This window comes from Nothoprocta perdicaria, unplaced genomic scaffold, assembly GCF_003342845.1.
Source record: "Nothoprocta perdicaria isolate Ctin4 unplaced genomic scaffold, notPer1 scaffold_10, whole genome shotgun sequence".
In the NCBI taxonomy this organism is placed as follows: domain Eukaryota; kingdom Metazoa; phylum Chordata; class Aves; order Tinamiformes; family Tinamidae; genus Nothoprocta; species Nothoprocta perdicaria.
This window is the reverse complement of record NW_020454094.1, coordinates 3813762-3827583: the sequence shown is the minus strand read 5'-3', so window position 1 is coordinate 3827583 and position 13822 is coordinate 3813762. Positions and strand designations below refer to the sequence as shown.

General features: G+C 37.8%; 1 protein-coding gene across 2 annotated transcripts in view; it reads right to left on the bottom strand.

Moving 5' to 3' along the window:
* RIT2 (Ras like without CAAX 2) overlaps positions 1 to 8545 on the bottom strand; it is a 153165-nt gene extending 144620 nt beyond the window's left edge. For both annotated transcript variants that reach the window (XM_026039290.1, XM_026039297.1), the window contains exon 1: positions 8278 to 8545. In XM_026039290.1, coding sequence (XP_025895075.1) covers positions 8278 to 8380 — 103 coding nt within the window. In that variant the 5' untranslated portion in view covers positions 8381 to 8545. The remainder of the gene's footprint in view (positions 1 to 8277) is intronic.
* Between the last annotated feature and the right edge of the window lie 5277 nt (positions 8546 to 13822).

Sequence of the window (13822 nt, the reverse complement as noted above, 5' to 3'; positions counted from 1 at the left end):
ATATACTTGCCCATCATGATAAAACTCATGTATCTTTCTATCTTAACATACCATAACACAATATACTAAACTAATAAAAACTTCATCAACCTCTTCCCTTCAAAAACTATTGCAAAATCTATTCCACAGTGCTTTTAAGCACATCTTTAAGGACATACACTGCTCTTAGCAACCAAAGTGAGCCYGAAGATCTCATATATATTTAATTCTATAGGAATTCTACATTCTAATTCTACAACATATCCATTACTCACCTACCTAACTTCTATCTAATTGTCCACTAATCATATATACATTAATTTTATCTCATTACTCTTCATCAGACATTCTTTTTCCTCAATATCCTGCAAACAGGCCTTCTTTTCTTGATATTTATAGCCTTCATATGTCATAGCTTTCCCTGTCGCACATTGGCACTGCCTTGGTGCTCTTTAGCATTTAGGATATGATTTACCTAAGTCCAGCCCTCTTGCTACCTTTATTCAAGCAGATATTCATCATCTAGATGTTATGGTGGGAAAAAGTAAACAGACTGAACATTCATGTTACAGCTGCATCCAGTCCCATGTACATTAAACCACTTCACATATACACACACACACACACATCTAGACAATACAGGAACAAGACCTAGTGGTTAACAGATATTTGAATTCCACAATAATTTGTGATCATAAATCCTATTTCCACAGCTCTTTTACCATCTCTGTTAGTCTTCTCTGAACTTTCTCCTRTTTGTCAGGCTGTTTCTGGTACTAAAGGAACCAGAGCTGCAGAGATTCTTAGTAGCTGGTTGGTGTTCACATGCAGAAACCATCCTGTTCAGTGTAGGAGCCATAATTGAATTCTCCATCCCTCTGGTCATTGGATTATGTGAATCGGCAAAATAATGAAAACAGCTTTAGTTTATTTCCCCAAGGCAAATAATCCTGACCAGAAGGCTTGTCCACAGTCAAGAAAATTAATGTATAAGGAATGTGCTTAATCCTGCCAAGTGGATAACCAACACACTAAAGACAAACAAGAAATATCAGAAATGTGCATAATTATTTGATTAATTTGCTTCAGTGGTCACAACCTAGCAAAATACTTCCAGAAAATGATAATGTCTCCTCTCCTCTTCTTCTCCTCTAATAACACGATAATACAGAAATGTAGAATTCAGGTTGCTATTAGAGCTGTGGCAGTACAGGTAGCAGAGCTGGAGGAAAGGGTAAAAGACTGAAGAGTTACTGTAGATCTTTCCCTTTATGTGATTTCGGTGAATTACACTCAAAATAAAAGAGCCTGTGTTATTCCTAGGGGAAAAGAGAAGGACTACATTAAGCAGAAATCAGCAAGCAAACTTGCTTCTAGTAAGCCCATTAATAGAGCAGCAAGGCAGCATTCTGAATTCACAGTTAGAAATTGATGTGGAAATACTACAGCTCTCAAATTAAGCTTACAAAATTGAGCAGGAAAATAAGCCTCGGCAGGTGACGTTTCAGATGCTCATCCTGTTCAATAGAAGGCCCAGGCATGACCTGATCATTGTCTACAGGTACTGATAGATAGCAAAGTAAGAGAATAGGGAGCTTTTCAATCCTGTTAATATAGGAATGATAAGATAAAATGGCTAGAAGGTAAAATTACCCAAAATCAAGCTTGAAATAAATTCAATATCCTATCTGTGAAGGTAATTGAAACATCAGAACAATTGGCTATTAAAGACCACAGACAGACCACAGATATATCAGTACTCTGTAAAGTCTCTGTATCTGTAAAGTCTCCAGGGCCTAGCCCAGTTTACACAAAAGCTCCCGAACGTCGCAGATACCAGGGATGCGCTCATCTCTCTTTCTAGCAGATTTTTTGTACAACCCTTGCAGAAAATACAGCCTGCTCCACCACCACCCTCCTACAACGTTTTTAAATCTTCGTTATAATTGCTGTAACTCTCAGTTTACACCATCCCAGCTACAATGGACTTTCAGTGGGATGAGGAACGTCTGTATTTATTAATGCATATATTGGTGTCCCAGTTTCTACTCAACTTGAGGAAGATGGGAATTTGGTGCAGCCATAGGAGAAGCTGCACAAAATTAGACACCAAAAACTATACTTACACTGATGTCGCATGGAGAAAATAGTTCACTTTTGCTGTAAGTCATAGCAGGCCTAAACAAGAGGTTGCCATTTTTCACCTTACCTCATACTAAGCAATAACTTAAYCTTCTCTAGGTTTTTCCTGGATATCAGTTTGACTCAGAAGACACCAAAAGGTCAGACTTTCTTCCCCTGATCATTTACTAGGTATTTAGGGAAACGTAGCAGAACATAAACAAAACCATGCTGGATACCAGACTGTGATGATATTTMTCATGTTCTCTGGTGTTCTAGCAATACATTTGTGACATTTAATGGTTCCATAAAGCCTGTCCCACGCTAGATATCAAAGATACAACTTAATACAGATGTTATTTATATATCTATTTGTGCAAGAAGCAGAGGAATATCCTCTAAGAAATCATTTGTTCCCCAATTCTGATAGCTCTAATATAGAGATACCACATAGCTGTACCTGGCCCTGAAAATACAGCCCCAAAATACAGCTCAGCTGATCCTCAAATCTGATGTCCATCAAAAGGATGGAAATCTTTGATCTCCCTTCTCGTCCTGTTGCCAATGAACCCCTGGCATACACAGGTTCAGAGGTTACTCTGATGCTTCAATTTAACCCAGAAGACAACTTCACACTTTCTTTTTCCCTTAAGGGTAAAGGAATTTTCTCATGGGGTGATGAGTTGAGTCAGTTCATGAAGAACATAAGCAACTGAGGAAGCTGAATAGTGGCATCACTCTGTCTGTGATCACCACAATTAGACTTCTCAAGGAATTGTTTCTATTCCAAGCTGATAGRGCCAAAATTCAGTCACAGTCTAAGCTCAAGTTAGTTTACATTTAATGACTCTGATGTCAGTACATTCTCCCAGCAGATAAGGAAAACATGATGAATGGGGAAAAGTCAGATTGTTGTGAAGAGCAAAATAATGGCTTGTTTTTCAAAGATGCACCCAATTGCTTTCACTTAGGAAGTTAGTCACTACCAAAGCTGGTAATACACTAATGTAAAACAGGCTAAAAAGCATGAGTGGCCTTACATGCTGACCTGTGGAGGACAGAGCTGTGTTGCATTAATTTAGAATGGAAGTTACTGTGCTTTCTCCTATGGTGTCATGAAGCATCCCACAATACTTTATGTTCATGTGAAAGAACCAAGCCAGTACAAGTGCAGCACACATCATCTATGGATTAATATTGGGCAGGACTTGACAAGGAAAGAYTAAACTATAGTAGTTTGTGAAGTTTGTTCTAGAACGCTGAGTTTTATAATGAGGAATGAATGCCAAGAGCAACAGACCCCAATGATCGTTCCTAATCTGATCTCTGTTGAACCAAGAATTGCTACTTTTGCTCCTCATCCTTTACCAGTATAGTTGGAGTCACAAGACACTTCATCTATAAAGGATGAACRAATAGCAAGACTGGACAAGTTCTCCAGGATGTCTTCCATGGTGTAAGAATTAACTTTGCAATCTCTGTTTACTTAAGACTCTTAGTATTTGAAGCTGGACCAGTTTTGCTTATTCTGTATAAACAGTTCACATTCAGGCTTTATCAAGGAAAAAAAAAAAAAGGCGGCAGTTCATCATGTAAACAAAGGAAAACTGAGGATTAATCATGCTTTTAGAACCCAAGTTCCTGCAACACACACACMCAAAAAGGATTGCTGTTTTCATACAATTTGGTATCAATTTTGTACAACAAGATCCTGAAACTAATGGGATGAGTCACTCAGAATAGGGCATTCAGCAACATGAGCAAAAAAAAAAAAAAAGAAGAAAATGAAAGGGAGAGGCAAGCCGCCTCTATTCAGATTGAGAAATATATTTCTTCGTCCTCTTCCTAGGACACTCCTTTAAGAAAATCCTGTTCTTAATTCCTTCTCCTCAACTCCTCTTTCTTCTTAAATAGAAACCTTGAAAAATATATCTAACTCATTAAAAYTATCCATTGAAACTAAAAATATATATATTTTAAAAAACTGAGGTACATGTTTGCCAAAGCCTTCAAATCTTCAAATGGCAGCAAATAAAATGGCAATCAATTTGAAATACAAATCTTGGGAAAAGACACATTTTCTCTAYGGTAAAATATATTTTTTCTAAGAACAAACTTTTTCTTGTTTGTTTATTAATTCCTCTTCTCATCTGAACTGCAACTTGTTTAGGACAGATAGCATGAAGTTCATTTTGTATCTCTGCTTTACCTGTTGTATGGGTAAATGTCTAATTACAGTTCTCAGRAGTGACAATACATCTCCTTTACCCATAAATGAATCAACTTTAATGGTATTAGAAGGAAAGCAGAACGACATTTTCATTCAGCAAAGGAAAGTACAGTTAGCTTACGAAGCAATCTGAAACGCATTTGAAAGATGTCTAGGTAATAACAATTCCTCGTTAGACAGAAGTTCATCATTTTATTCACGTGTCCAAGTACAGCAATTTGTTCTTTCTGGTAGTCATTGTACAACCTCCTCAGTTAATTATTGCTAATGTTTTGCAGAGTGTGTTGTAATTAATTACTGTTATTAGTGTAATTAGTGTTGCTAAATATAAGCCAGCAATGAACGGCCTCAGGATTTAGAGGCTCTTTTGTGTATATTTTTTGTCACACTGTAAAAGAGAGCCAAGCCCACTGGGTTGTGCTGCACTATTTGGCTAGAGAGGATGAAAGGTTCACTGCTCAGAGACAGGGCTCTGAAGCTCCTGATAAGCAAAACTTGTCACTACCTAGTAAGCAAAACCTGTTAGTAACCACAAAGACTATTAGGTGTCAGTCAACTTGGCAGAGATATGAAGAGTACTGAATTGACCTGAGGTTTCGTTTTGTCAACAAAGTAGAGAAGATCTCACACCTAAACCTTTTTTTTTTTCTTAGATTAAAGATAAATTTAAGTATAATATCAGAAATGCATACTTGTAGCATAGATTATAATCAAACCAAAGTGAAAAAAATCACATTTTGTTTGAAGTGGTCTTCAATGTTTGTTTTGTTTTATTATTTTATTTTGGTTAGATTCTAACTTCAGTCTTATCTTGCATCAAAGCTATGGCAAAGTGCTTGATGTAAGTCACAACCCACACAAAGTAATAAATTAGCATATTGCTCTGAAAACCAAAATAGTTCTATTTTCAGAACTCTTTGAAGGGATTACTCATGCTAGGGAAATCCATAATCTATAATTACATGATAGAAAAATCATTTTCCCAGCCAATTTACATATAGCTTTGTACATTTGAATTAAACATCGCTATTACCTATTTATGCAGAAGTATGKTTTTTTTTTCCCTTCTGCAAAATGCAGATTTTTTTCCTTGAACAAATTTGGAATGGGAGGACCCTTAATCTACCATTCTTAAATCATTGTGCAGTTCATACATCGTTATTCTGGGAATTCCACCGAGCGTGGCAGGTATCAGATGTGGATGCCCTGAGTTGTCTTTTGATTGTCGATTCCTCTGAACCTTCTAGTACCCGGAACAGTCCAGCAATGAGACTGACTGCCCTGCTGGGTTATCTGCCATCCTGGATTACAGAAAACAAAGCGCAARTCTAAAATCCCCAAACAAATATTTAATAAATATTGTCAAAGGAGTTCCCATTCTTGGYGTTCCCTTTCTTATTTCCTCCTCTTCACACTCTTCAATTACTACTCTTAAGCCCTGTTAAAATGAGTGTGTGGTTTTCASTAACGACCCCAAGACATTCAGTGCAAACTGGCACAGGGAAAGCACAGAGGAGTGTAGGAAATACAAGAAAAAAATTACCCCGGGGGATCCAAAGAAGTGAACTACATCCAGGCTAAATCTTCCAACAATTCTGCTGCTTGGTTCTTAAGAAAGTTCTTCTGAAACATGAATTATTTACTACTGAGCAAAAGGAGGACCTGAAAAGCTTTCATCCAAAAGAGGTTTCCCACTCAGCAACTTAGCTCCAGCTGTTACTGCTTTTTTAATGCCTTAGTAAAAGGGAGGAAGAAGGCAAAAAAATAAGAGAAGCCAGGTTATTAACAACATATCATCCTGATTTTAACATATCTGCCAAATTCTGTGTTGAAATTTTTTTTTTCTCTCTCATCCCTATTCTACTCTGACCTTGTTTTTGTGGTTAGGCTTGTAATTTCCTGGACAGATTGAATCCTGCCCATTAACAGAAAGGATAGATCATTGTGAAAAAGAACAGCAGCCATCCAGACCTTTTTCTGGTTTTAATGCTGTTGAAATCCTGCCTAAAACAGAGTCAAACCGAATGTATAATTTATAAAATGACATAAATTCTTCCTTATTCCTATAGAAATCCTATTATTTGGATCAGTTTAGGATTCTATTGAAATATTCAAGCCCAAATCACACTGGAAGGTTGCAGTCAGTTAATAAACTGTGTACCCCATTTCTTCTAGTCTTGTTAGTCATTGTTTTTTTATTTAGTTCATCACAGGTTTTAATTTATCCCACTGTATGGCATAACTATTCACAAAATGTCATTTTATTTCTCCAGAGCACACAGACATCCAGGTCTTCTTGAACAATTACCTGYTTTTCTCAGCTTTGGAGAGGTACTGCAGCACTTCATAGCCCACAGCTTTGGAGGCTTCCTTCACAGAAAATGATAAACTAGGATTTTCTGACCAAGGAGAGGCAAGTAAACCTCACTTGGGTTTTCAAACTCTTAAAAGGAAACTCTTAAGGTTTCTTCAATGCCTTCATATAATTTGTCCCTTCTGATTCAATTATACTATAAATATAGTATAGTTTGTAGTATCTTTTTTCACTAAATGAGTCTTCCAAATGGCACATTTCTTACAAGAATAAGTTTCAAAAAATTGCTGCCATCTTTTGGATGCACTCAGAAAAAAAATGCAAGACAAGTGATATTTTGCTGAAAGTTCCAGCTGACACATCCTTGAAATCTGCTTTACCATGGATAAGTTCATTTGAGATCGCAGAAAGTTCCTCTGAGCTAACCAATTTTTTCTTCACCCTCATTTTACTCAGTGATAATAGGATAACATCTGTGCAAATATTGTTTGCTTAGTAAGATAACACTGAAAGGAAAGAGCTTTCACTGAAAGATGTGGCCCTGAAACCAAAACCAAACGAAAGAAAACAGAGATTATGATTATATACAGGGGAAATTAAACCTACTCCCAAAACTTAAAATTTAGCATCTACACCTAGTTTTTTTTTTTTCCTTAGAATAGGAAGCAAAACTTATTTGAGCTATACACTCACCACAACTTACTGTCACAGTTTATTTATCCTGCCTGACCTGAAACTTATTTGGAATCCAGGCTGATGTATTATACTACTTTCCTTCATTTTCTTCTTTTTCTTTTTTTCTTCCTTTTTTAATTTCCAGAAGATGCAGCTAYAGGCCAGCTCAATATACTAGCTACTGAAACAGCCATTGCATGCTCAGCAAAGTCTTTTTGAGAACAGGGGATGCTAGTGTCAGTGAGAATAAATCAAACGGTGATAGTATCTGGCAAAAGGAAAACATTGTCCAGAGAAAATAATAACTCCTCTGAAGAGATATCATTGTCAGACAATAGAGTATCTCGCCAGCACTGGACAGTGATATTAAAATATGCTGCACATCTCCCTTATCGCCTGGGGTGAGACTCAGATATACATCCTTTAACTGTCCAGGCAGAAGGGGAGTCTAACACCAGCTGAGCCAGGCTGAYACTCAGCAAAAAAGGAGTCAGGAAAAGATGCGGGGAAGAAATTGCAAGCACCAAAAGCATCCTCCTCACTTTGCACTTCAGGGCTGACTTTGCAGGTAGTTTCATCTCTGCCTGGACACGAGAACTGTCAGGCCAACAAGTTGTATTCACAGTATCCCAGCAACCCCATCACCCCTCGCAAGGTGTTAGTGCCAGGACTGCAGGAAGAGCCAAGCATTACATTAAGAGCAGCAAGCAGGCTCCTCGCAGCCAACAGAGCCACCACGGTTGCTTTTGCAAAAGAGTCCAACAAAAAATGCTTGTCATATTTCACTCTGCCACAAATTAAGCTGACTCACTGCCCCAGTCGCTAGTTACAGACTCTTTTATCCAAGCCATGTGCAGCGGAGAGAGCAGTGAAGCCTCTCGGCAAACCGTGCTGCTTCTCTGAACTTTACACTCCCAGCTCACCCTTTCTCCCCCAAAACGTTGGTGCTGAAACTTACCGCTTTTGCCAACTCCCCCCGCTCCCAGCATCACCACCTTGTACTCTCTGGAGCCTGCTGAAGAATTGCTGGAGGAGCTGATCATCTCGTTTTCTAGCTCCATCTTGCACGAGGCAACAGCAGAGAGCAGAAGGGAAGAGAAAAGCAGCTGACAGGTGCCTGCTCTGATCTTAAACAACTATAAAAGCTCCGTTAAAAAAAAAGAAAAAAAAGGAAAAAGCATAAAGGAAAGGTATAACACAAGAGGTAGGAATTAGCAGCCTYGCACTCGCTGCTGTGCCTGTGTTAGCTGGAGAAGGTCTCATAGCAACCACTTTAACAGCTTCCAATAAAAATCTTTCTCTGCCCCCTCCCAGCTCTGTATCATTCTCCGGGTTTCTCTGCCTGGACAGAAGCAGTTTTGTGAGGCTCAGGAGCCCTGGTACCTCTGGGTGTTGCTGTGTCATTGGAATCAAATGGAGCAGAGCCTCCAGCAAGGGAAAAGGGAGCACATTGCTTAATGATGAGGGTTGATATTCTATATAGCACTTACTTGGATTTTAAATCATAATAAAATTTTACTAGATAACCTCCTTGCTACCTTGGAGCTATTTATCCTACATTTATCAAGTCTGCTAAATTTACAAGTAATATAATTACAAGAAAATGTGAAACAATTTTACAAAGTTTCTGTTTGTCATGAAGGTGAGTTCTAATAGACAAATTCTCTAAGGTCAGTCTAGTTCCCAAATCAAGTCTCTTCTGGTGTAGTTTGCACTAATTATTTACGGAAAATTACGGGTATTTTGTACTTATTTTCTGACAGAATTTCAGAAGGGTCCTGGGTGTGAAGAAAGGGAAATATCACTGTAAGCAGAAAATATCTTACAGAAAATATCACTGTAAGCAGAGAAGAAAAAAATGCTTTGTTGCGAGTATTTTATAATATGAAATGACTTATCTAACCAACCTCATCAGCCCAAATAAATAACATCAATAAAGCAAAAAGTTTATGAACAAAATTGAATATAAAAATGCATCAGAATCATCCAGTGAAAACTCAAAATGAAATATCACAGCTCTTCGTTTCTTTTTTTTTAAGAAGTCATTTTCCACAGGTAACACCTTTAAGGAATGTGATAATTAAAAATATTTGTTCAGCTTTAACTGTTCTTCAATATTTTCTGCAGCCCGAAAACATCTAATCAAAAGTAAGAGAAAGCAAAATGTTGCTCTCCTCTGCAAAGTGCAGTGCTTTTGGAAAATTTATGCAACCATTAGAGAGACAGAGAAATGGAAACAGGGAAGTGCCTGGTAATCAGGCTTGGGAGCCCCACACCTCTTAGGATTATCATCTTTCCACTCCACCAATTATTTCATGGAGTGTAAACGTAAGACATTAGACAAGAATCCAGACTTAAGAGTAGAGAGAGAAAGAAATTAAGAAAAAATGTAGCCTTATTAAGGATACAATGTAAAGAAAATGAGAGGGAAAGAAAAGGTATAGAAGTGCACCTGTATGGAAAACAGTCCATTGGACTAGGGAAAGAGATGATGAAAGAGAAATGTAGTATTTATAAAATTAGAACTGGAATGGGGAAGCTGAAAAATATAAATAGTAAAATTTAGAGTCAGTGTCTCTTCCTTAAAAAATGCCTTAACYTCCCACCAACAGCTTCAATGAAAACCTTTAAGAAACGTATTACGGGCTGTTCAAGGTACAGTTCAAGGTAAGGCAGAGGGGGAGTACTTCCCAGAACAAGGATCTTCTGGTGTTGACCTTCAAGATTCCTGTAGTACCTGTGCCCTGAGGAGCTTTGCACAGTCACGGCTGGGTGCCTGTATTAATACCAGGAGGTGAACCTTGGGATTCAGGAGGATTTAGCCTTCAGAGACTAGACGAGCACTTATACAGGAAATTCCGAATGTAATAACATGATGCCTAAATATTGAACTCCGGCAGTAAGAGTCAGGAAGGTCAGTAAATCCCTGTTGTAATTAGAATCCCATTTTCATTAAAATCACCTTCAAGTGCTCAGTATTGACATATTAAACTGGATTAAGCAGGCTGCCTAGCACCATTCCTTGGAGCTGGGGGTTTTCTCGTGATCTCCCATCAACACAGCAACCTCCTCCTCCTCGGAAGCTTTTATTAAAYGCTGGCAGTAACTCTTGGCTGACATTAAAATAAGCCATCAAAGGGGATGGTTGTGTGGATGACTCAAAAGACAGCCTAAGGCAAATATTCCAAAAAATATTGTTGGAAAYGATGTACATACATTAATATCTCCTTCCCTGTTAATGCTTGCCAGAAAATACTGWTCAAATCAATTTTTTTTTTCATTTCTTTGGAGCTGTAAAGTGGGAAAGAATATGTGGAAATGGAAGAGGTTGCAAAAGTGAATTATTTTAGAATAAGGAAAAGAAGAAGAAAGATCTAAGCAGAAGGCCATTTCCTTGTCTTTCAAACTAATCTAGAAAAATGAAGACAGTACTTGCATGTCCAGAAGAGTGGAATTAAATTTTTTTTAAGTCTACAGATTAAAGACAAATATTCATACTTACTAAATAGGTAAATAAGGCATAATATAGACACTTGGACAAAACAATGYTCCTAACTATGCCACTATCACTGGGATTTGTCCTGAGCCCACAAAGGAGATGCTGCATKTCCCCTCACAAGGCTGAATTGCTACTAATTGGGTGTCATCATAACTTCCAACTGACAAACAGCTTCTTTGCCCTAATTTCATTCATTTCAGTAGTGTAGAACAAGTATTTTAGCTTCATTCCCATTCATGATAGTTTCAATTAGCGGTCCCCTTCAGCCATCTAAGCAGAAAAGAACAAGGTTTTGCTTTCAGTCTGCTGCCAAAAAAAWTCATGTTGAGGTGATTTGAAATGACTTATCCTGCAACTCTTATAAGATAGGAAAAAAATTGCCAGTGCAAACGTTTTATGGAATCACTCATAGCTGCAAACTACAAAAAGAACCACAGTAGATCCTGAGATACTAGAGCTTTTGTCACGGGTGGTTCCTTCTGCAACAAATTCCAATCCTCTTTTTTTCTTATTTCTGTCTGTCTTTCCCTGTTTCAAGGTTACCTTTATCATGGTACAAATCCAGAGAAAAGTGTCCTCCAGAAAACARCAGTAGCTATAGAGGAGGGAAAAAATAGGTGGGTGTGGTTTTAATCTGTAATGAAATATTTATTTAGCAAACTTCTATTCAAATATTCTATTGTCATTTACACACTTTATGAACATAAAGCCTGTTATTCTGATTTTTTATTTTTAAATCTGCACTGAGAGCAATCAGTATTCAGCATCTGTGAACTACTTAACAGTCACRATATGAATTCAAATATTGACATAGATGTTACACATACAGAGAAATATATGTTCAGATCTTTAGGAGTAGCTGAGTTTTAAACAGAAGACAACATATAGACAGGTACCTGAGAGACAGATGAGATTTTTTTTCTGGAGAGAATACCATTAGAAAACACATTCCATTCATCCTATATCCTCATTTACTCTGGGGGTGTTGAATAAAATAATGAGATGTTAATACAGCATGTAAATGCTCTGAAATTGTTTCCTAGAGCACTTTATGTTGACGAGATTTTATCAATTAACCTRCATAAATATTCTTGTCATTAAGGAGAGAGCTTATGAGTTTAAAAACTTAAGCAGCAAGCAAAATTCAAATCTTGACTGATTCGTGCTCCAGTAAGTGAAGAGTTTAAAGGCATCCGAACCATTTAATATTAAGGGAATATGCATGAGCCCACTGGGGGCCATTCCAGTACGGATACACTGACCCCTCCTTTGTCCCTCCTGCTTACATATTGGGCCCAGCAGAGAGGAAATGCAAAAAGCATCCTTTGTAAAATGGCAAATAAGCCCACCTAGCTGAAATGCTGCTATGACAAGAGTGCTAATGCAGAAATTACTGCACAGCACTGGAGCACTGATGAAATTTGCTCCTAAGAAACGCTGCATTTGGCACRCTAACTTGCCTTGATCAGTTCTGAGTGAAACCACGAACAAGAGTAATTGCTAAGGGACTCTAAAATTTTAAGTTTAAATTTCATATTACCAGATTTAACATATTCTTTCTTAAATATGCTGAGCACCTCTGAATTATATTGGAACGGGACCTCCAAGGCACTGCAGGAGAAACTCTGCATCTTTGTAATTCAGATTTCTACTAGAAGTAGCTCATAGCTCAACAACCCATCTGCTAAATGCACTCAAACTTCCTTAGCTCATGTCCATCATTTTTCTGTTCACCTGTAGGATAAGCCACTGTATCACAGATTCCTCCCTATGCTTGGTAGGATTCTTGGYAGCCACCCACTTTGATATTGGCTCTTTGGTTCAAGCTCTTAAGACATAGGCCTCTTGTTCCCAAGTCCTTATTTCTRTCTCTAGTGTCACACAACATATTGTCCCCTGCCTCTGCTGCAAKGCATTTCAATCTAAGCTCCATTAGTATGTGGAGCAGCTGGAGTAAATTAAAGGAGAAGAAACATAATGCTGACTACTAATAGCAAATGTGAAATTACTTCAGAGACCACTGAATAAGAGAAGAGATGTGGTGCTTCCAGTCTTGTAGTCAAGCGGGGGAAAACTGTCCATGAGTTCAGAGCAACATATTTTCCTCAGGTCAAATTTGACTCAGGTCAAATAATCACAGAATAGTACAGTGGTTAAGGTTGAAGGGGACCTCTAGAGATCATCTAGTCCAGCCTCCTGCAGGGACACCTAGAGCACAGGGTGGCATCCAGGCGGCTTTTGAAGACCTCCAGAGAAGGAGMCTCCACAACCTCCCTGGGCAGCCTGTGCCAGGACTCTGGCACCCTCACAGTGAAGAAGTTCATCCTCACATGCAGATGGAACTGCCTGTGTTTTAATTTATACCCAGTGCAATTAATATTGTGCAGAGGTTGTAGAAACAGAGACAGTTCACCACACTCTTGAGAAAATTCAGGTGGYGTTTCTTCAAAGAGCCATACCAACTACCACTCTGACTCCAACAGAAAAAATTAAGGTCACATCCTAGGGTGCTGTCAATGGATAAAGCTATTTTCTCTTGGTTTCCAATAACATTTCACCAATGATTTATGATCTTAATGTCAAGAAGCATTAATGATTGCAGGTCACTTATGGATTTCTGTTGAAGTTTAATTACATTTATAGATAAGACTTATTTTTAAATTCAACACTGATACTAACAATGTGCATATTTGAAAGATCTTATAGTCTTAATTTCACATAAACACATCCTCTATGAGCATGTTTATTCTAAATCCATTTATGCACCAGTGACTCTGTTAAAGAAAATAACAAAATATATGAAATGCTACAAATACAGAATTATGAGCACAAAGTCAACTTGTTTATCCCTGTGCCACCCCAGAAATCCACTGTAATTCTTTAGAAATGCTTATTTAACCTTATTTTAAAATCTCCCAGTGAGAGAAACTACACAATTTAAAAAAGAAAAAAAAAATGAAATAGTGAAAAAATGAATCGCCTTASTACTCTATTAGGAAGTTCT